The sequence below is a fragment of the Eubalaena glacialis genome, chromosome 14 (genome assembly GCF_028564815.1).
Source record: "Eubalaena glacialis isolate mEubGla1 chromosome 14, mEubGla1.1.hap2.+ XY, whole genome shotgun sequence".
NCBI lineage: Eukaryota > Metazoa > Chordata > Mammalia > Artiodactyla > Balaenidae > Eubalaena > Eubalaena glacialis.
This window is the reverse complement of record NC_083729.1, coordinates 89,859,435-89,880,114: the sequence shown is the minus strand read 5'-3', so window position 1 is coordinate 89,880,114 and position 20,680 is coordinate 89,859,435. Positions and strand designations below refer to the sequence as shown.

General features: G+C 44.4%; 1 protein-coding gene across 5 annotated transcripts in view; it reads right to left on the bottom strand.

Annotated features, from left to right (window-relative positions):
• The window catches only part of LOC133074581 (sodium/hydrogen exchanger 2), a 467,777-nt gene that overhangs the window by 405,724 nt on the left and 41,373 nt on the right, over nt 1–20,680 (bottom strand). For all 5 annotated transcript variants that reach the window (XM_061168501.1, XM_061168500.1, XM_061168498.1 and 2 more), the window contains exons 3-4: nt 18,384–18,634; nt 429–646 (exon numbers count right to left, since the gene is read on the bottom strand). In XM_061168501.1, the coding sequence (XP_061024484.1) occupies nt 429–646; nt 18,384–18,634 (469 nt within the window). The remainder of the gene's footprint in view (nt 1–428; nt 647–18,383; nt 18,635–20,680) is intronic.

Genomic DNA, 20,680 nt, shown 5'->3' with positions numbered 1-20,680 from the left:
ACCAAAGGAAACAGACTGTGTGAGGCCAGGACACAGGAACGTGAAGACGCATTTTCTGGGCTTCTGTTTCAGGGCAAAGTATTTCAGAACAGGTCCCTTTCCTACCATCCTGCCCGCATTCCTCCTCCTGGCTCGCATCACTGGGCTCTTGGAATCAGAGACGCCAAGAGAGGTTAATTCCACTTAAAGCAAACGCGTGAAAATACTCCGGGAGGAAAGAGTATGCCAGGATGAGGGAAGAGGAGGAGAAGGAGGAGAAGGGAGAGGCCGTGGAGAGTGAGGAGGTGGAGGAAGGAGATAAGAAAGACAAGAGCCCAAGACGAAGAAGAGAAGCAGCGGCAGCAGCCACAAAGGGAAGGGGCAGGAGGAAGGGCCCATCTCTCCACGCACGACACCCAATGCTCACGCAGGAGACACGTGCTCATTACCCAGCGCCCTCCAGATCAGGCAGAAAGCCAGGGTGAAGCAGACGAAGGCCCAGTTCCACTCGTGGTTCTTCCCGACGGTGGACACGCCCATGAAGATGAAGATCAGGGTCTCGCTGACGCTGCTTAGCATCTTCATGAAATACTTGATGGTCGTGTAGGATTTCTGAGACACGTTTTCTTCCACGTACTTATTCATGGTCATTGCACAAGCTGTGATTCTACAAGAAGAGAGGCAGCCTCAATTGAAACAGGACGAGGGTCCCAATCAGAACATGAGTCAGCACTTAGCTAAATGGTGGCTCGACCCTTCCACCCGTGCCTACAGCACCACTGACTGATTTTTGTAAGTGAATGTGATTTGCATCCTTGGAAACCCTACTGTCTCTGGAGGTCTTCGTCGATACCCATGGCTCCAACTGCCCGGCTCTACACGGCTTTCCAGCCTGGGGATGCGGACTTTGGCATCATCACCTATACTGCCAGTATCACAAATATAGACAAACAAGTCCATAATAAACTCAAAACCCATTATCTTCCTATAAAGCCAGTTCCATCTCCTCTATTCCTCTAGGGCCCCAAATGCTAAGCTATCGCTTAAAATCCTAAGCTTGAAACTATGGTCACACTGGAATTCTCTCTGCATCTCCTTGCTGTCCCCCTCACCATCTTACTGGTCACCAATTGTTTTCTAACCCTCATCCTGAATCTCTTGGACCCACCCACTCTTTTCTACCCCGACGCCTTAGTTCCGGGTCTCATTTCTACTTATCTACGATATCCACTTCTGGGAAATTCAAAACGTATTCATAGGCTCTGAAAATTCCTAGTGGAAAGAAACAGTTTTGCTTGTTTTCCCAGCACTTCCAAAACTCTGGGACCACAGAGGTCTTCATGTCCCTTTCCCTTGACATCTATTTTTTTTTTAACTTTTTATTTTATATTGGAACATAGTTGATTAACAACGTTGTGTTAGTTTCAGGTGTACAGAAAAGTGATTCAGTTATACATATATATATGTATCTATTCTTTTTCAAATTCTCTTCCCATATAGGTTGTTATAGAATATCGAGCAGAGTTCCCTGTGCTATACAGTAGGTCCTTGTTGGTTATCTATTTTAAATATAGTAGTGTGTGAGCTTCCCTGGTGGTGCAGTGGTTAAGAATCCGCCTGCCAATGCAGGGGACACGGGTTCGAGCCCTGGTCCGGGAAGATCCCACATGCCGCGGAGCAACTAAGCCCGTGCGCCACAACTACTGAGCCTGCGCTCTAGAGCCTGCAAGCCGCAACTACTGAGCCCACGTGCCACAACTACTGAAGCCCGTGCACCTAGAGCCCATGCTCCGCAACAGGAGAAGCCACCGCAATGAGAAGCCTGCGCACCGCAACGAAGAGTAGCGCCCACTCGCTGCAACTAGAGAAAAGCCCGCGAGCAGCAACGAAGACCCAAGGCAGCCGAAAATAAATAAATAAATTTATTAAAAAAAAAATAAATATAGTAGTATGTACATGTCAATCCCAAACTCCCTAACTATCCCTTCTCCCACCCTTCCCCCCGGTAACCGTAAGTTCCTTCTCTAAGTCTGAGTCTGTTTCTGTTTTGTAAATAAATTCACTTGTATCATTTTTTTTCAGATTCTGCATATAAGCGATATCGTACGATAGTTGTCCTCTTCTGTCTGACTTCACTCAGTATGATAATCTCTACGTCCATTCACATTGCTGCAAATGGCATTATTTCATTCTTTTTGATGGCTGAGTAATATTCCATTGTCTATATGTACCACATCTATTATAATACCACACCTCTGCACAGTCTGGGGAAGGAAGGGCTCAGGATGCAGCCCAGACTCCTAGGTTGGACGCCCGAAGCTCTGCACACTCTCTCCTCAGTGACAATTCCAGGTCCCCCAACCCCCGACCCTCTCTCCATTGAGCACCCAGCACATACTCACTGGTCTGTAATTTCCCAAAGGGGCCCTGCTCTGTGCTGTCTTCTTGGCTGGAATGTACCCCTGGCCAACTCAAAGGCCACCCACAGGGGGAAATTTAGTATGAGCTGGGTGATAGCTCATACCAGCCTCCATCTAAGGAGACACAGTTACTAGAAATTACCAAAAAGGCATCATTATCCAAGGGTGCTGTAGAATGAAACAGGACGGAATCTGAGTGAGCTGCCCGCCTTCCACTGTGTGATAACTGTGCCATGAGCTAACCGCTGGTCATGATCTGTGAAGTTTCCCACCTTCTCAGAGCTCTAGAGCTGCAATGACCCTACGAGCTTTCCCCCAACCCCCTTCAACCACTGCACTTAGTCTCCCTTACCCTGAGATGTCTGATGTTTTACCAAAATCTTCCTACTGTGAGCATAAGGGTAAGTAGAAGAATGAAAATCTAAAGGCCTTCTGAGTTGAGACCTAAACAGGTAACCATGAATATATCTCACTGCAAGGAACCGACCTGTTCCTTCCATAGAAAACATGTATATCTATTCTGTGCCCCCTATGAAAACAAAACAAAGACCCCACCAAGCCAAGGACCATGCATTTAGCCTCAACGTCCCTGCCCGCCAATTTAGCAGGTATTTCTTTCCGATTTGTATGAGTGAGGAATGCATAATTCCTGTGGCTCCCCAAACAAAGAGAACCTTATTAAATGGGCCAGTAAAATTCAGCAGCACAAACTCACAGCAAAGCCTGCGAAGAGCTGAGGGCTCATCTAATGAGTCCACGTCTACAGAACCTCCACTCCGCCAGGGACGGCGCGAACGCTCTGTATGAGTTACGTCAGTGAACCTCCTCACAAGCCTCTGAGGCAAGTGCTGTCATGGTTCCCATTTTACGGATGAGAGAACCAAGGCAGACAGAGGTCCAGTGACTCAAGGTCACACAACTAATTGATGGTGGTGCCAGGATTTTAACCCAGGCAGTCTGACTCAAAGCCAGCGCTGTTGGGGACCTACCTCTCGCTCTTTCTGAGCTCTCAGTGAGCTCGATTATCCCTGATGAAAGTGAGGTCCTCCTCCCCTGCCAGGCCCGTGTGCATCCTTTCCCAAGCACAAGCCTCTTTCATTGGTTTCCTATGGCTGTGGTATTAGCAAATACTTAGTGGCTTAACAATAACACAAGTGTATCACCTTACACTTCCAGAGGTCATAAGTCCAAAATCATTTTCATTCTCTTCTTGATCTGGGGCTAACGTCAAGGTGCCGACAGGACTGTGTTACTCCAGGAGGCTCTAGGGGAGAATCAGTTCCTTGCCTTTTCTACTTTCTGGAGGCTGCTCACATTCCGTGGCTCATGGCCACGTCATGCCGACCTCTGCCTGCCTGGTCCCATCTCCCCTGACTCTGACCCTCCTGCCTTCCTCTCATAAGGGACCCCTATGATTTCATCCAGCCCACCCTGATAATCCACTGTTCTCTCCCCATCTCAAGACCCTAACTTGATCACATGGGCGAAGTCCCCTCTGCCATGCAGGGTAACATATCTCCAGGTTCTGGGGACTTAGACCTTTGGGGGCCATCGCTCAGCTGGCCACAGTGTTGTTGGCACTCACCTCCCTTGTGTGGTGGCCACGACCAAGGGCACGTACCCCGTGGGCACGGCCAGGGCTGCTTACACGTGCCTGGTGACCGAAGCTAGCGGGAGCTCTGTCACACTGGCCTGACATGAAAGCCTGGACCCTCCCCCGGCACAGCGGGCAGTAGACACTGCGGACCAGAGTGGCAGGTGGCATCACTGCCAGCACCACTTGAATATAAACCACTCGTTAACGGCATTTCTGAACATTTTCATCTTTCATATTTTGGCTCAATTTTTTTTAAATCAGACTTTAAAAAGTAAAAGTTGCCCAATACTAAGAAATGAGGGCAAAAGCCAGAAGAATCTGAATCTTACTATGTTTTATGAAGAAAAGACACATACACAGCAGCACACACTAGTGAATCTTTCTTAAATGTTGCCAAGTTGAAAGTCTGTAACAAAACCAATAAGGGCCTTCATTCCTTCTTGCATTCTCTTATCCCATGCAAAAGATGCTTTAAAATGGTTTGACTATTAAGCATTTAAACTTAAAGACAAATATGGAGAATGATAAACACCAAAGTACCTACCACCCAGCTTTTTCCAATCACTTTTAACAATAAAGCATCAGCTATAGAGTTGAAACCCCTACATTTCTCATACCAACCCTATTTCCCTCTGTCCCTCTTGGATTTTGATTTTTTGTTTATCATTCAAAAAGTGATTGTTAAAAGGCTAAAGAAAGTTGCTTTTTGTATGTGGTAATTATTTCCCTCTGAGATCACGTTCACATCATTCACTGGGAAAAATACAAACCATACAGGCAAAATGTAATCTTCAGCTCGTTAAATGAGCAATTAAACAAAAATTTCTATTCAGAAATTATTGAAAACTATAGCTTTGATGTAGGAATAAAAAAATACATGAATTATACATGAATGTTCACGGGATCATTTTCCATTGCTTTGTATCCTTAACATGACACCAGAGCGATGCTCCTGTGTGCCAGACACCTCCCTGTAACTCAACACCACCTCAGAACAGCACAGGTGCGATCCTCCGGGGGAAAAACACCCTCAGCAGGTACCAGAGGCCCCAGAGCCCGGCAATGCCCTGTTCAGGAAATGCGGGTGTGTCTATGACGTGGATGCACCGTACAGGCTGGGGACAAATGTTTCAAAGGTCGCGTTCTGGTCTGTCATGTACAGCTCAATACACACAGCCTCTCAAGCAAAGGCCAGGAGGTGTTTCATTGCAAAGAGGGTCTTTTTTGCTGTAGGATGCTCTAACCTACATCAAACCACCTCACCTTCAGTAACATCCTATGTACACAAAACTACAAATGAGTTAGTCTCCCTTCAATTAGGGAGGTACACACAATAATACAGTCTCCCTGGAAGAGAGAAGAATAAAACCTTCCTGCCCCTTTCCTGGATCATCACCTATAGCTGATAGTATTAACCATCACCATAAGTTTGACTCTCCTTCATTTTTCTAAAAGAATTATGAGACGCTTCCAGAGCTAGGGAATGGTGCAGACTGGAGCCTTACTGGGTTTGGAGCTCGTGGCCAGCAGTGCCTTGGGTAGGAGGTCACGTCATAGCAAATCACAGTAGCACTGAAGCACATACAGAGAGGGACGATTTCTTTCTCCACCAAAGAGAACTCATGAAACTTTCACACCTGAAGTCCACAGCCTCTCGCCCTCATTCTGAATATCAGCGTGATAATATCCACACCAAAATAATAACCAAAATAACTCGTGACATTTTAGAAAACTCTAGTTGAATTTCTTAACTCTAAAGCTCCTTCAAACATAAAACTATTGGCCTTCAGTATTCCCAGTCTGACCTTACTTTTATCAGCTCACGTCATTGAATCATCTTTCTCCCTGCTTTCCATGTAGGTCTCTCTGTCCTAATCTTCCAATTTAGTTCATATGATCAGGAATAACAACTGAACATCAACCAATATTTTCTTAGCATCTACTCTGGGTCAGGTTCTGGGCTGGGATCTAGGAAGATGAAAGCAAATAAGAGGCAGCTTCTACTTTCAAGAGTTCGTGGTCTAAGAGGAGAAAGTCATGGAAAGGTAATTGTAACACAGCATGGCAAGTGCCAGAAACGGAGAAGGGGAAGGATGCTTCGGGAGCACAGGAAAGGAAATCGTTGCTTCTGCCACAAAAGAGGGGACATTTGAGCAGAATCTTCATGGGTAAGTGAGAGCTCCCCGAGCAGGAAGAAGAGGGAAATGATCCAGGAAAAGAAGAGGACACATTCAGAGCCATGAAAGAAACGAACAGGTTGGTATATTCAGGGACCTGCAGGATTGACTCTGCTGCAGGGGAGAGAGAGGAGGAGAAGCTTAACAGGTGAGGACATGGAAGTTAGGGGCCAGGTAATGACATGTGACATAACTCTTACATGTTATGCTTAGGAGCCCATTGTATAGGCTGGCGGGGAAAATGAGAGATTATATCTTCCTCCATGTAATTCATGTTTATCTCCCCAAACCAACTGGAAGCTTCATGGGGGAAGAAGTGTCATCAGTGCTTATCACAGTGCCTGGCACCTCATTAATGTGTTCTGAATCGATGATGACATGGATCCAAGGATGGATTATTCATTGGAACGGTGGTATGTCATGGACAGATTTGCATTTTAGAAAGAGAACTCCGAAGGACATGTGGAGGACAGATCTGGAGGGGAAAGACCTAGAGCTTGGAATCATTTTGTTTCCCACAGCGGTTTTTCGTTTGGTTTTCAAAATCCATTGCAGCACCTGGCCCGTATAACCTCCCAAAAAAGGTCTATGTTTGGACAGGTGTTAGGTTCCATTCCGTGGGACCACGTGGAGGTAAGGTTCATATAGAATTCACTGGGGCCCTCTGCTTTGTTATTATCTTGCCTCACATAGTGGTTTAACATAAATGTAGGGTGATTATCACCAATTTAGAGACGGAGAAGCTAAAGCACTATAATTAGCGGTTTTTACATTCACCAGCAATTGAGGTTTTCTTCATCACTGTATCACTCTCAATGCAGCATACAAAAAATTCAGGCCAGCTAATACTGTCTCAACGGGCTTCCGGGGGAAAACAGACTTTCTATTCAGATAATCTGTCACTGGACTATTTTCTGAATAGAAAATTCCAACAAACACTTTTATCTATAGTACTCCACGACTCCACCCTGGCAGTCAGTGAATCGATGTTCACTTCTATGGATGTTCACTTCCTTTCCACCAGAACCCACACTCTGAGAGAGCAGGGGCTACCCTTCATCCACAGGTAGCATGGCTCCCTGCATGCAGCGGTACCAAGCGTATGTTCGCCTGATGCTGGCTGAGTCTAGCTTAATGGAGATCCACAGCCCTTCACTAGGCAGTCGGCATCTGTAGAACCAAAGGGAATGGCATCCATAAGGATGGCGGGCGGTGAAGGCAGATTTCTGGCTGTGAAGATAAAACATACACATACCTTGTCTGTGTTCACTTACATATGGTGTAGCCATGACTCGGTTAATTCAGTTTATAAATACTAGTACTTTTATTTTTTTGAAGAGTGGTCAATTCTCTAATTTTGATTCCCACGTTAGACCTGTTCTGTAATCTGAACTGTTAAGAATTAGAACTGAGCTGACAGAAAGAATGTTGCAAAATTCTTTCATGCCTACTCCATGCCTGTGCGTGATCTTAAAAAGTATGGATTCAGTTGCAGGAAAATACAGCCCAAATAACAGTTGCATATTCTCCATAAAGACTTTGCCAAACATAAAAGCATACTCTACTAATCAGTGCCAAGCATTAGCAAAGATGAAGAACAATTAAAAAGCTTTCTCTGTATTGATTAAAGCCAGGTTTGTGGTGACTCAGGGTACACTGTATGTTCTCAGAATAAAGTACTCACTCATGTGAGGTAAATTAATTATTCCAGGGCACGAATTTACTATACAATGGATTGCCTCTTCCAGAAAACCTGACAACCAAGAGAAAGTGAGTTTGACATATGAGAAAATTTTGTTAAAAATTCTTTTTCAAAGAAATATCCAACCACCAAAACTGAACAACCTTTCTTAAAATAGCAAAATGAAATAAATTCAAACAATTATAGATGCTTGATTATTCATGCAGTCTTGCCCATTTCATGGATTTTCCACATCTTGTGTTTTTTTCTACTTTAGATGCTTTCAATTCAGCTACTGTTTATAGCTCATTTCCTGCCTCCTAAAGCAAGCATGGTCTTGTGGAAAGAACACATAAGAGATCACAGCTCGGGGTCAAAAGTGTGATGAAACACAAGGCATCAAGGGACCCACGGCATCCACTGACTCTAGTTGGGGACTGTTGACAAAGGCATGAGAGGCAGGAAGACTGGACCAAGATCTTGCTGATGGAATTGAAGTTTTCCAGCTGGAGAATGCCTGGTGGGCACTGGGGGTGGGCTGCAGGTGGGACCTGGGTATGAGAAACAGCCATGTGACAACCTTGCACCAATGAGCATGCAGGGTATTCTCAGGATTCAACAGGAGCACCAGGACCGTCAGCGGAAGTTGTTCTGTTCTGGAAGCTCTCGCTGCTCCTCGCACAAGTGGCACAGCAGTATTTCTAAAAGTATGGTTTGTGGACCACGCGATCATGAGAAGTCCATGGAAAAACGCAAATGCCAAGGCTCCCTCTCAGACCTATGGACTCAGAATCTCTGGCGGGGGCCTAGGATTCTGTATCTGTAACAACCTTTCCAGGTGATTCCTAAATACATCAAAGTTTGTGGAAACCAAGGGGGCACAGGCAGACAGTTCAGAGGGGGATGAATGAATGAGAAAAAGAGCTGACATTTGAATCCTGTTATTTAAAGATTTATTGGGGAGTGAAAATAAGGGCTAACATGAGATTTGAGGACTAGTATGGATTTAATTACACTTTCCCACCTATTTTCCCTTCCCTTCCCTTCTTTCAAATTCCATTACTTGTACGTTCCCACTTTCTCTTGCCTGGACTAATGCACAGGTGCCTTCACCCTGCTGCCAGCCACACGTCCCCACCCTCCTGCCCAGACAGATTCCTCAGCCCTGGGGCGTCCAGTGAGCCTGATGCCATGCCCTCCAGCTTCCACCCCAGAGTACCATTCAAATATTATCAGTGTCATACGGGATGGTGTAGAAGGGTTTAGAAGCTCTCCAATCACGTATTCACTAGAAAGCAGAAATAAAGTGTGTCACCTTCCTGCTTATTACAGTTTCCAAAGGCTCCTGATAGTCTACGGAACAAGACAGGTCAAGACTAGGCATCTGCTAGGGGTTTGGTGGAGGGAGGGATTGGGAGTTTGGGATTAGCAGATGCAAACTATTATATATAGGATGGATAAACCACAAGGTCCTACTCTTATAGCACAGGGAGCTCTATTCAATATGCTGTGATATAATGGAAAAGAATATGAAAAATAATATATATATGTATAACTGAGTCACTTTGCTGTACAGCAGAAATTAACACGACATTGTAAATCAACTCTACTTCAATAAAATTAAAAAAAAAAAAAAAAAAAGACTAGGTATCCGCCTCTCTCATCACCCTCGACTCAGTTCTTGGATGTAGCCCAGCAATTCACCTGCGAGGCTTCTGCCTCTACCCAGAATGCCCTTCTCTCCATCACTAGGGCTTCAACCCGGGGGGGTCACCAGCCCCACCTCCACTGTATCATTTATATGCTTTATTATCAAGGACCGAGTTTTCCTTGACTTGTAGTCAACACAGATGGGGATGGCCATCTCCCACCAAGTAAGTTTATGTTCACTGCTTTCTTCTGCTAACAGACTATTTCTTAAACCGTAGGGCTGGTCATGTGACACAGTCTGATCCAATCACGGTTCTCCAAATCCCTGGGCCAATCACAATCCTTCCTTTGAAATTCCTTCTAACCGGGGCTGGCAGGGTAGATCTCTCTTTATAGGGACAGGGTTGTAGAGATACAGAACTCAATTTGTCTGTGACCTTTGTTTTGATGAGAAGGAAGTCATCACATAGAGGAAGACAAAGTTGAGAGAGAAAGACGGTCCAGGTGACATGGGAGTCCCTGGTCCCATCAACCCAAGGCCAAATCTACAAGAATTTATTTATATGAGCCGACACATTCCCCCTTTATGGTGTAATCTGGTTTGATTTGGGTTTCCCTTACTAACCCAGAGGCTCCCTCTATTGCCTGAGCTGGGGTCCTGGTTACAAAGACCCCGGGTGACTCAAGTTATACAGCTAGGGGTTAGCTGTGAGAGTGCAGTGGGAAGACAGACTCATGGCCCCTCGGGCCTGGGAACACTGAAGATGTCAGACCATGTGCGGTTGCGGGGAGGGGAAAGAGGCAGCAGAGAGGGAGGGCACACGAAGAGAAACGCTAGAGCATCAGAACGCTCACAGAGTCTCCTGGCCAGGAAACCAAGCGAGGAAGGCTTGGGGTTCACACCAGGCTAGCTTCCTCCCCTGGGCAGGGAACAACCACACCAAGGGGGGTTCCATCAAGGTCAAGGGGCAACAGGTTTTCCTTTGGGCAACTATCTGTTCTTGGAAGAGCAAAGCTTGACCCCCGCCCATAGCTGAATTCCCTGGTCTAATGCCCTCACGAAAGGAATGGAAATGTGATCTTAGTCGTGTGTCCAAAACCGTCATGCTCAGAAGTGTGAGCTGGGTGGTCACTGTACACTGTGTCTCACTATCAGTTTTCTGAAAATGTTTTCATTAAAACAGAAAAGGGAATTATTCTCGGAAATTATACCATATTTACATTCCTGTTTATAATCCTATTTTGCACCTTGGCCTACACATTACTAGAAAATAACTTTAGCCTTATTATTGCTTAGCCTTCAGAGTCTGAAAGACGAAAATGCCACTTTAAATTGTAAGCTCTAGACCAAGAGCAATGTAGTGATGACTTGATCATCAAATCATTTTCTACAGTATACCTGAAACACAGGCCAGCAGTAATATAATCATTTTCAGATAAAGACAAAGACCAGTCAAGAAACAGTCAGAAAAGCAAAGTGATGGCAGAACCAAACAGCAAAAACTAATGGTGAGCTCTATAGAGCAAAGCTAACAGAGATATGATACAAGCCATATGTGTAATCTTCAATTTCCTAATAGTCATGGTTAAAAATGTAAAAAGATGCTGGTGAAGGCAACTTTCATAATATGTTTACTTAATGCAACAGATCTAATACACCGTCATTTCAACATGCAAGCAATATAAAAAACATTAATGAGATATTCTACAATCTCTTCCTACTAAATCTTAAAAATCTGATGACTATTTTACACTTAGAACACACTTCAAGTTAGACTGGCCACATTTTAAGTGCTCAAAAGCCACATGTAGCACATGACCACAATAGTGGATTACACTCAGGAAAACAAAAAAAGTGGCAGTCTACCGGTTTTGTTCCTCCTTCAAAAAACCAAGCAAATACTGGAGTTTACCAGCTGAATCTATTTCATTAAAAGTTTAAACCATCAAAATAAATGAAAATAAGTTCCCGAATCATTTACACTAATCTGGGTAAATACCGTGTGATCTCACGTATCTGGAATCTAAAAAAAGCAAAGTCGCAGAAACAGAGAGTCAATTGGTGGTTGCCAGGGGCTTGCAGGGGTTGTACGGGAAACAGGTAACAGTGGTCACAGGCCACAAACTTCCAATTATAAGATGAATAAGTTCTGGGATCTAAGGGGCAGTATGGTGACTGGAAAATCCTGGACGTGATGGTACATTCGATAGTACAGGCAGTTAACAATACTGTATTGTGTACTTGAAAGTTCTCACCACACACACACAAAGAAGGGTAGCTATGTGAGGTGATGAACGTGTCAGCTAACTTTATGGCGGTGATCCTTTTGCAATATACATATATTATCTAATCATCACGTTTTTACACCTTAAACTTACACAATGATGTGTGTCAATCACATCTCAATAAAGCTAGGGAGAAAAAAAGGGTTATCATTTCAAATCCCTTCCTGCCTTTTCTAGTCTTGCCCTGCAGGTGAGGCAAAATTATACAAAAGAAAACAAAAGATAGGTGAGTCACCATTAAAAATACAATACAGTTTTGTTTGTTTCTTTTTCACTTTTTTCCTGAATGTGTCCAGAAAATTAAGGGAGATACGATTTGTCTTTTTTCTATTATTTAACTAATTTCCTGCCTCAGTTTACTATCTTCCTCCCTTACCCACTGCCCCTGTGCCATGTAGTGTTTGAGGTGGTCATATAAGGGTTTTTTAAAAGATTTTATTTTGGCAGTTTTGAAATACATACTGTTCTTCCACTTTCATAGGTTTCTTATTTTACAATTTGATTTAACTTAAATAGAACTGAATTAGTCACTGTAACAAACTCATTCTTTTTGTTTTGGTTTGGTTTTTTTGCTGCACCACGCAGCATGCGGGGTGCAGGATCTTAGTTCCCCGACCAGGGATAGAACCTGGGCCCCCTGCAGTGGAAGTGTAGAGTCTTAACCACCGGATCACCAGGGAAGTCCCCATATAAGATTTTAAAGAGGTCAGTTCTGACCAGTCAGAGCTATCGGTGAAGGCATACAGCATCATCAAAAACAAAGCTTTTATTTGCCAAGACGATATAAGGTACAAAGAGACAGTGAACAACAGAGCACGAGACCCAGAGCCATAGATGGAAGCCTGCGTTATGGTCCCCTCTCTCCTTTCCCTCGAAACTCTACCTCCCTGCTGTTCTACGTGATGTGCGGGCATGCACAGACATCCCCCAGCACCTGGACTTAGCCCTGGTCTAAAGCATCCTCTCTACCTGTCCTGCTCCAAGAGCCCCAGCTGGCCTGCAGTGAAGCCAATAGCTACTCTGCATGCTGGCTGCAGGATTAAGCCAATTCTTATGCAACTGACTCAGTCTTTAATAGCCATTTCTTCTAAAAGAAAATTTTTTTTTGTTTCAGGGGAAGATGTGGGTGTTAGGTTAGGGGTGAATTTGAAGTTTAAAGCTCCAACTAGAAATAAGATGATGTGGCCTGCTCGCTCTCTGTTTTTTCAGGCTTTAAGACTAATTCAATTTACATGGAGGCCAGGCCAGAGACTAGGTGATAAATGATGACTGGTGTGCAGACTAGCATTTATCCAGGTTGTGTTATCCAGATTGTTTTGTTAAAGCTCCAGGTCACCTTCTTACACGGAGAAAAACATCCAGTAAACAGGAGAAAAGGCTAGGGAAAATTAATAAAAGATACCTGTCTTACACTCAAAATAAACAAACCATCAAACATGATGCTCTGCATCATGTTTTACGAATGTCTTGAAACGTCACGTGCTCTTTTCTTTTCCCCCATATTTTGAGAAGACCAGTAAACGTGAACCAGTCATCCTGGCCTGTAGGGCTCTGATTTCGTATGACTGTATCTTGAAGAGATGGTCTTCTAACTGCTACAACTGGTGCGCAAACCAGGAGCAACCAGAAGAAGAAGCTACAAAATGGCCAGCAAAAGCATGCTTTCTTATCGTTCTCAAAGTTTTCAATAGATGACAATCACCAATTCATACAAAGGAAAACAGGAAAGAAAGGGAACATGATCTTCACAGCTTCAGCAGTGACTGCTTCCGTCCAGCGAGATCAGCCCTGCTCCTTGACTTTATCCCTGAGCCTATCATTCTGGAAATTCCTGTTAAAGTCTCATTTTTAAAATGTCATTGAAAGATGCTTGCTTTTATTGTTAGAGCGGATACTGGGACATATCCTGGACGGGCCTGATAACTGGAGACCCAGGGCCCAGGCCTCACCCTACAGCCATGGTTTTTGCCCACCAGGGCCTCACTTTGCTCATTCATAAGATGGAACTGGTAATTACCATTTCCTACTTTCTTTGCAATAATGCTGCTAGAATAATTGAAACAGCAAATTGAAAATATTTTAAGTGCCCTCTAGAGAAGAAAGACTAAGGAATTATCAACCCATGAAAACAAAACTAAAGAATATTGGGTGCCTGCTGTCCTATCAGAAGGAGGACTTGGCCATTTTTTTTTAATTCGTAGAGCACAGCAAAGAGATATCAGTATTTCCCGGCAAGCTGCCGGCTGCTGTGGGGACCAAGCATCTCCCTCTTCAGGATGGTGGGTTTTCAGCATCCCATGACTGGATCCCACGGCAACGTACAAGGTGAGGACCAGAAAGGTGCCTGATGTCCACAAGGGGGAACAGAGTTCCAGCTCAGTTCATGTCGGTGTGGATCTGAACTTAGGAATCCCTTAGGCATCTGTTAGTGTCCTTGGGTAAGGGGGATGATGGGAATCATTTTTGTTTTATCTCTGTGCAGTTTTCTGAACATAAAGTTCAAAACACGTGAGCCAAGACACAAATTTCTAAAATCAATGCTATGAGTCCCCTCTCCAACCCCAACTATTGAGCTGTGATACTCGAAGTGTCCGATGCTATTGAGACGTGAGGGGTCTTGTTTAAGAGACTAGAAACTTTCCCTTAACTTTAGCTCTAGAGCTGTGGAAACACACTGACACATGCACACACACACACACACATGCACACGTACACACTTTCCCTACCTACAACAACTTATCCCAGTATAGAAACGAGCAGAAAGATATTAGAAAATTAGAAAACAGGAACTTTCATCTACCCCCTAGTGTTTGAAGCTAAAACTCTCCTGAACACACAGGAAGATGTGGACACAAATAATTCCTTAAGAATTGAAGTATTAGGAGAGGCCACGAAGGGGAAAGAAAACCTAAGACTGTCCAGAAGTCAGCCCTCCAAACAGCTTCTAAGACAAAGAACGAGAAGACAGATGGAACTCCACCTCCTACTAATTTACTTGTTGTCAGTGAAAATCACATCAGATCACAAGTTCACGACAAAAAACCAATAGCAGTGATAGTAGGCTTTGTGCATGCCAAGATACACTGCTTCCAACGTCTTTCCGAAGAAATCAAAATGCTGGAATCCTGCCCAGTGCTTTCCTAACTACAACTAACACAACACTGTAAAGCAACTACACTCCAATAAAAAAATTTTTTTTAATTTACATAGAGTAAAATTCACTTTTCTTTGGTATAGAGTTCTGTGAAGTGAGATAAATGCAAACAGCTGTAGAACCTTCACTACAATCAAGATATAGAACAGTTTCATCACTCCCACAAATTCTCTCATTCTGTCCCCTTCTAGTCAACCCTTCTCTTCATGTCTATCCTCTGGAAATCACTTATCTGTTTTGCCTCTATAGTTTTGCCATTCGCAAAATATCTTATAACTGGAATCACACTGTATTTATCCTTTGGAATCTGAGTTCTCTCACTTAGCAATATATATCTGAGATTTATCCATGTTGTTGCATATGTTAATAGTTCATTACTTTTTATTGCTGAGTGGGATTCCATTGTACACATGTACCATAATTAATTTATTCATTCACCAGATGAAAGACATCTGAGTTGTTTCTAGGTTTTGGTGATTACGAATAAAGCTGCTGTAAACATTCACACACACACACAAAAAAGACACTGCATTGTGAACCCAGACCCATCTTCTGCTCTACAGAAAGATCGTTTCTTTTTCATCACACTTTTGTATCAACTACCTGCTCATTACATGATCTCATTCTAAGACAGGCTGCCCAAGAGTCCACGCAAGACAAAGCTGAAGCACAGGGGCATCGGAAAGGCATTAAGAAGAGGAAGGAAGAAGGCGAGAGGGATGGAGAAGTGGGAGAGAGGGGAGGACAAACCCTGGGAGGACCAGGTTTCATGCTCCACCCTTTTACAAATTCAGAGAGAGGTGCTTCAACCCTTCTCTCAGCTCCCCAGCTGTCTGACCCCTCTGCTGATTTCCCTTTCCGTGTGGCTCCCATTTCTCTTAAACAAAAAGGGACTCTACTGAGCATCCTCAGAAGTCACGTGCCTTCACCCCCATTAACCTTAACATCTGCTTTTAAACGGTAAAAGAAGGTGCCATCAGCATGAAGTACGATAGGAATGTCTACACTCGGTACAAGTTAAATGCGGAAGAAATTACGAGTTCTATAATAGAGGTGTCCGTGGATGTGCAATGTTGATTACATCATGACACCGATGCCCTGGACCAACATCCTCCAGTAAGGACGGTGATTACAGCGTAGAAGTGCACACGATGCACTTTCCAAAGGGCGGACATGCACGTCTGTGATGTACCCCATACAGAGACAACACACACAGTCAGGTTTTGAAGACCACGCTAATCACCCCACCTTAGGAAACAGGGTGTGACTTCTGAGAACAAACACACTTCGACGTAAATCTGTCCCTTCGTTCGCTCTCACAGCATTAACAGGGGTACATGGTAAAATGCACAAGTGTTTAAATCTCCTGGAATATTTCATGTAATTGTTAACATAATTTTAGTGCACTCACTGTGTGCTAGGACAATATTCACGTCAATGTAATAAAGGACTTTTCTGTGCACTAAGTTGTACGGTGAATGTTCACTTTGAAGTTGTGGACAAAGGTGAGGTTTTTCATCTGCCGACAAACCACAGTAGAGAACTACCCGTGCAGTTTCCCAGGAGCATGTGGCCCCATTTGTCCCTGACGTCCTAATTCCCAGAGCAAGGAAAGCCCTGATCCCGTCTTTGCAGGAGGTCGGGGGCGTGAGGCATCACAAGCGCTGTGGACTCTGGGCCCCCCAGACATTTCTAAGCGGAGACGCCCCAGCACTCCAAGCCCATCCGACACTTCACCTGTCCTCCCCACACTTGGGACAAGCATATTTAGGTAACTCTGTGAGGGTTCTAGAACTTTTACATATGCACTTGGTTGAAATATGTTCAAGGTTCTTACACCAACCATTGCTACAATACTGCTGGGAAACTAGACACAAAGTCCCCGCTCTAATCTTTGCAGAGACCTTGTCACCAGCTGATCGGACACTTTCAATGACACCAGTCAAAGAACAGTGAGGAAACTGGAGGTCATACAAAAATGATATGAATAGCCACCAGGAAGACACTGCACATTTCATTACTGGGTCAGACTGGATTAATACGGTGCTTTATTTAGGTTCCCTGGGATACAGAAAACCACACAACCTTCTAACGCATGGCTTTCACTACAGTGGGTTCCACTCTCCTCGTGGAGGGAGACAAAGCTCATCTGCTTCTGCTATGAAAGTGGTGATGCGGGGCAAAAGCAAAACAATCCTTAATCAAAGCATCACTTAAATCAGCGTGCAAGAGAAAACTTCAGGAAGAACTAGACCTACATTTACAACATAAAACTCTAAATAGCATAGCAGGCCCCAGCGGGAGAGCCTAACATGTATTAAGCTGTAAATAAATATTTGTCAAAATTAAAACTTTTTTTTTTTTTTTTTTTGGCCACAAGGCTTGAGGGATCTTAGTTCCCTGACCAGGGATCGAACCCAGGCCCCCAGCAGTGCAAGTGCGAAGTCCTAGCCACCGGACTGCCAGGGAATTCCCCAAAATTAAAACTTTGAAAGGCATTCCATTAATAAGCATTTCTCACTGGCCCTATACAAGGTGTGACCATAATATGATAGGCTTATTCTTGGAAGCTGTAGAAACATCCACACCCAACAAGTACCCTCCTTCAAAGTGACCCTTCAACGGCTAAAACTGGATCCAAACGCTACCATTCTTCGGCCACTTGTAGAACTTTTTGAGAACGTCCTTCCAAATCAGTTAGTGAATGATACACAACTGCGTATTTAATAAATAATTTCTTGCTTTATCCACTTCTTGCTTTATAACCATACTTCTTTCTTTAAGAAGCTGAACTCAAAGTACACGATGGCGTGCCTTATTCACTGAGTTTTGCTTTGAATGATGTAAAGCTATGATCTCAAATCAAATCTATCATACAGAGTGAAGGTTCTCTACTACTAACATTGTTCAAAGGAATGGACATAAGCAATTCCAGAATTCCAGACAAAGTTTGGGGTATACAGCCTGGGTGGAGTTAGTGGACCTGAGCAACACTGAATGGGCATCAAACTCAGAAAATTCTTGGTGCCTGACCATCCACCCCAACACTTTATTGTCTTATTTCATGAGATCCAAGGGGTCACTTTTAAGGCTTCCATTTTAGCACCGAATCACTTGCTTACACTTTTTTTTTTTTTTTTGGCCGCATGCGGGATCTTAGTTCCCAGACCAGGGATCGAACCCGGGTCCCCTGCAGTGGAAGCGCGGAGTCTCAACCACTGGACCGCCAGGGAAGTTCCGCTTTAGGATACATTTGGCTGATCCATACTTTCATTTCTTTGAAACAAAGAGTAACGAAAATCTACTTTTAATTTTTCTTAAAAGAATTCAAGAACACCTACTCTTTTACATAACATATTTAACTTTCACATCGCAGCTTAGAATACGTGAATTCCACGAAATGCCACCAAGTGCTTTTAACAAGGAGTCCAATACTTACGCCATGATGCCCGACAGGTGGAACATCTCGGCTGTGATGTAGGACAAATAGCTGTACAGGAAGACGAACAGCGGTTCGATCACGCGGATGTTGTGTGTGAAGCGAGTGGTAAACGCCGCGATGAAGCCCAGGAAGATGCCAATCAGCACCCCGCCAATCCCCACGACGAAGAAGTTGGCGATTCCAGCAAACACGTCGATGGTCTCGATGGTCTTCATCTGACAGAAAGACTTGAACAGGTTGTACAAGACCTGTGGGAGAGGCAGAGGGCACGTCAGGACCCCCCAACTTCCCCGACATCCTCACGGCCCCAGAAATCTTCCTGCCTCCTAACAAGGGCGTGTCTTCTGCGCCCCAAAGTGGATAATCAGTGAGAGTGACTGGGCATCTCTTTATCTCATATTTTAACAGTGCATTTAATAGCTGCAAACAAAAAGCACCGATGAAAGCGTGTCATCAATAAAACTATTTCTAGACGTGACAGAGAGGAGACTTCAAAGTTATTTACATGACTTACTGCTAAAACATCACTTTTCGGATCCTAAAGGATTATTTTAAACGGCTTGGTTGCCCTTCAACATACCCTGCTTGCGTTGCCAATGCTTGGGAAGGAGTATGTCACGGAGAAAGCTTGTCAGTGCTGGCTGTGAATTTAGGGACACTTCAAGGCCCCTGTTGTGGGGTTGCACCATGGAAGGGACCCACCCATCCATAGAGGTCCCCTCCCTGAAGACCATCCTCCTCCCAGGTCACTGAGGTCCTTGTCCCGCCCACACATGCACCTCTGGTGAAACACAAGACCCGATGGGGTTTTCTTCAAGCCAAGAGGCAGCAACCAGTGTGTGTGTGTGTGTGTGTGTGTGTGTGTGTATATCTACTGTAACTTCATGCACATTTGTCCTTCTAAAGTGATGAGACTACACTATTGCTTGGTTTCTGAAAAATTTACACAGTCTTTTACATAGTTTAATTAAGTCAGGCATTCACACCTGCCGGGCAGGATGCTTTCAAACATATTTCCAAGGACCACTGAGCAAATGGCATGGGAAGTGATGCCTTCCTCTGGAGTAATTTTTTCATGAAGCCAGCAAGTTAAATACAGTCAGGCACATGCCCTGCTTCTTGTGATATCTGCAGAGAGAATCTCCCGGAAAGCCGGCTAATGGGACACTGGAATGAACACCTTTGGAGTACAGGCCATGCTACACCCTCCTTGGGATTCTGAGAAACTCAAAATTAAACCCATCCGTCCACGGGCACACAAAACGTCAGAGGCGATACCAGGATCCAGGTCTCCTACCTCTGGGTCAGTTCTTCAATTTTAACCATGAGAATGAGTCAGACACTCTGCTAACCACAGTGTGTCCTGGCAAAAAGCCATTTCACCCTTTTCTACTTCACTTACGGTCCTTTATAGTCTACACATTACAGCTTTTTCCTCTTTTCTACTGGATCATAAACTCCTTGTAATTAAGGATCTCACCTTATTATGATTTACTTCTTCCATGTTGCCTAGTAGATAACAATAAATGTCTGTTGGTTTTGACAAAAAAAAACAAAACAAACAGTGGATTATTACTTAGAAAGCACGGGGCTTTTCCCTTCTCTTGATTGTTGGTGTAACAGTTGAGAGCATTTGGTATTGGACCACCAAGAAATGACTTGAGTTTAAGAGAAGAAAAAAAATCAACTCACAAGCCCGAGGACTTAAATATCCTGAAGGATCATCATTTGCCAGAAAAGAACTGGCTTCAAGTCGTGCTGCTTCCTTGCAACCAGAGACTGCTGCATACGTCAGATTTCATCCACATCAACACGCCATGATCACTTCCTGAGAGCGGATCAGAGATGTGCTATATTTACCCCTTGCCTCTAAAGAGCCCAGTCACCGGTCACCTGCTGCCCAGGGAGAGGGACAGATTTTCCAGCCTCCAGCCCTGCACAGATAGCCTTCCCGGGCCACTCGGGCTCTGGGTTCCGACCCCCGGTTTCCACCCCCCGGTTTCCACTTGCCTGCCTCCCGCCTGCACCAGTTGAGTGCCCCCTGCAGCTACTACAAGACTCACTTCCTTTATTCCATTCCTCACTCTCAAATTGAAAATCGTTGGCTGCCTGACTTAGGGAAGAAAGCTCAATACACCTGATGCATTTTTTTAATGCTTTGTGACACCCTGCGGTCTAGGACAGGGTCTCACCACGGCTCTACAAAGCACACCGTATGTATTCAGCCCTGCCCCTGGCTTCTCTTGACAGAAACCCAGCCCCTAAACCGAGGGAAACTCTATCTGTCTTCCATG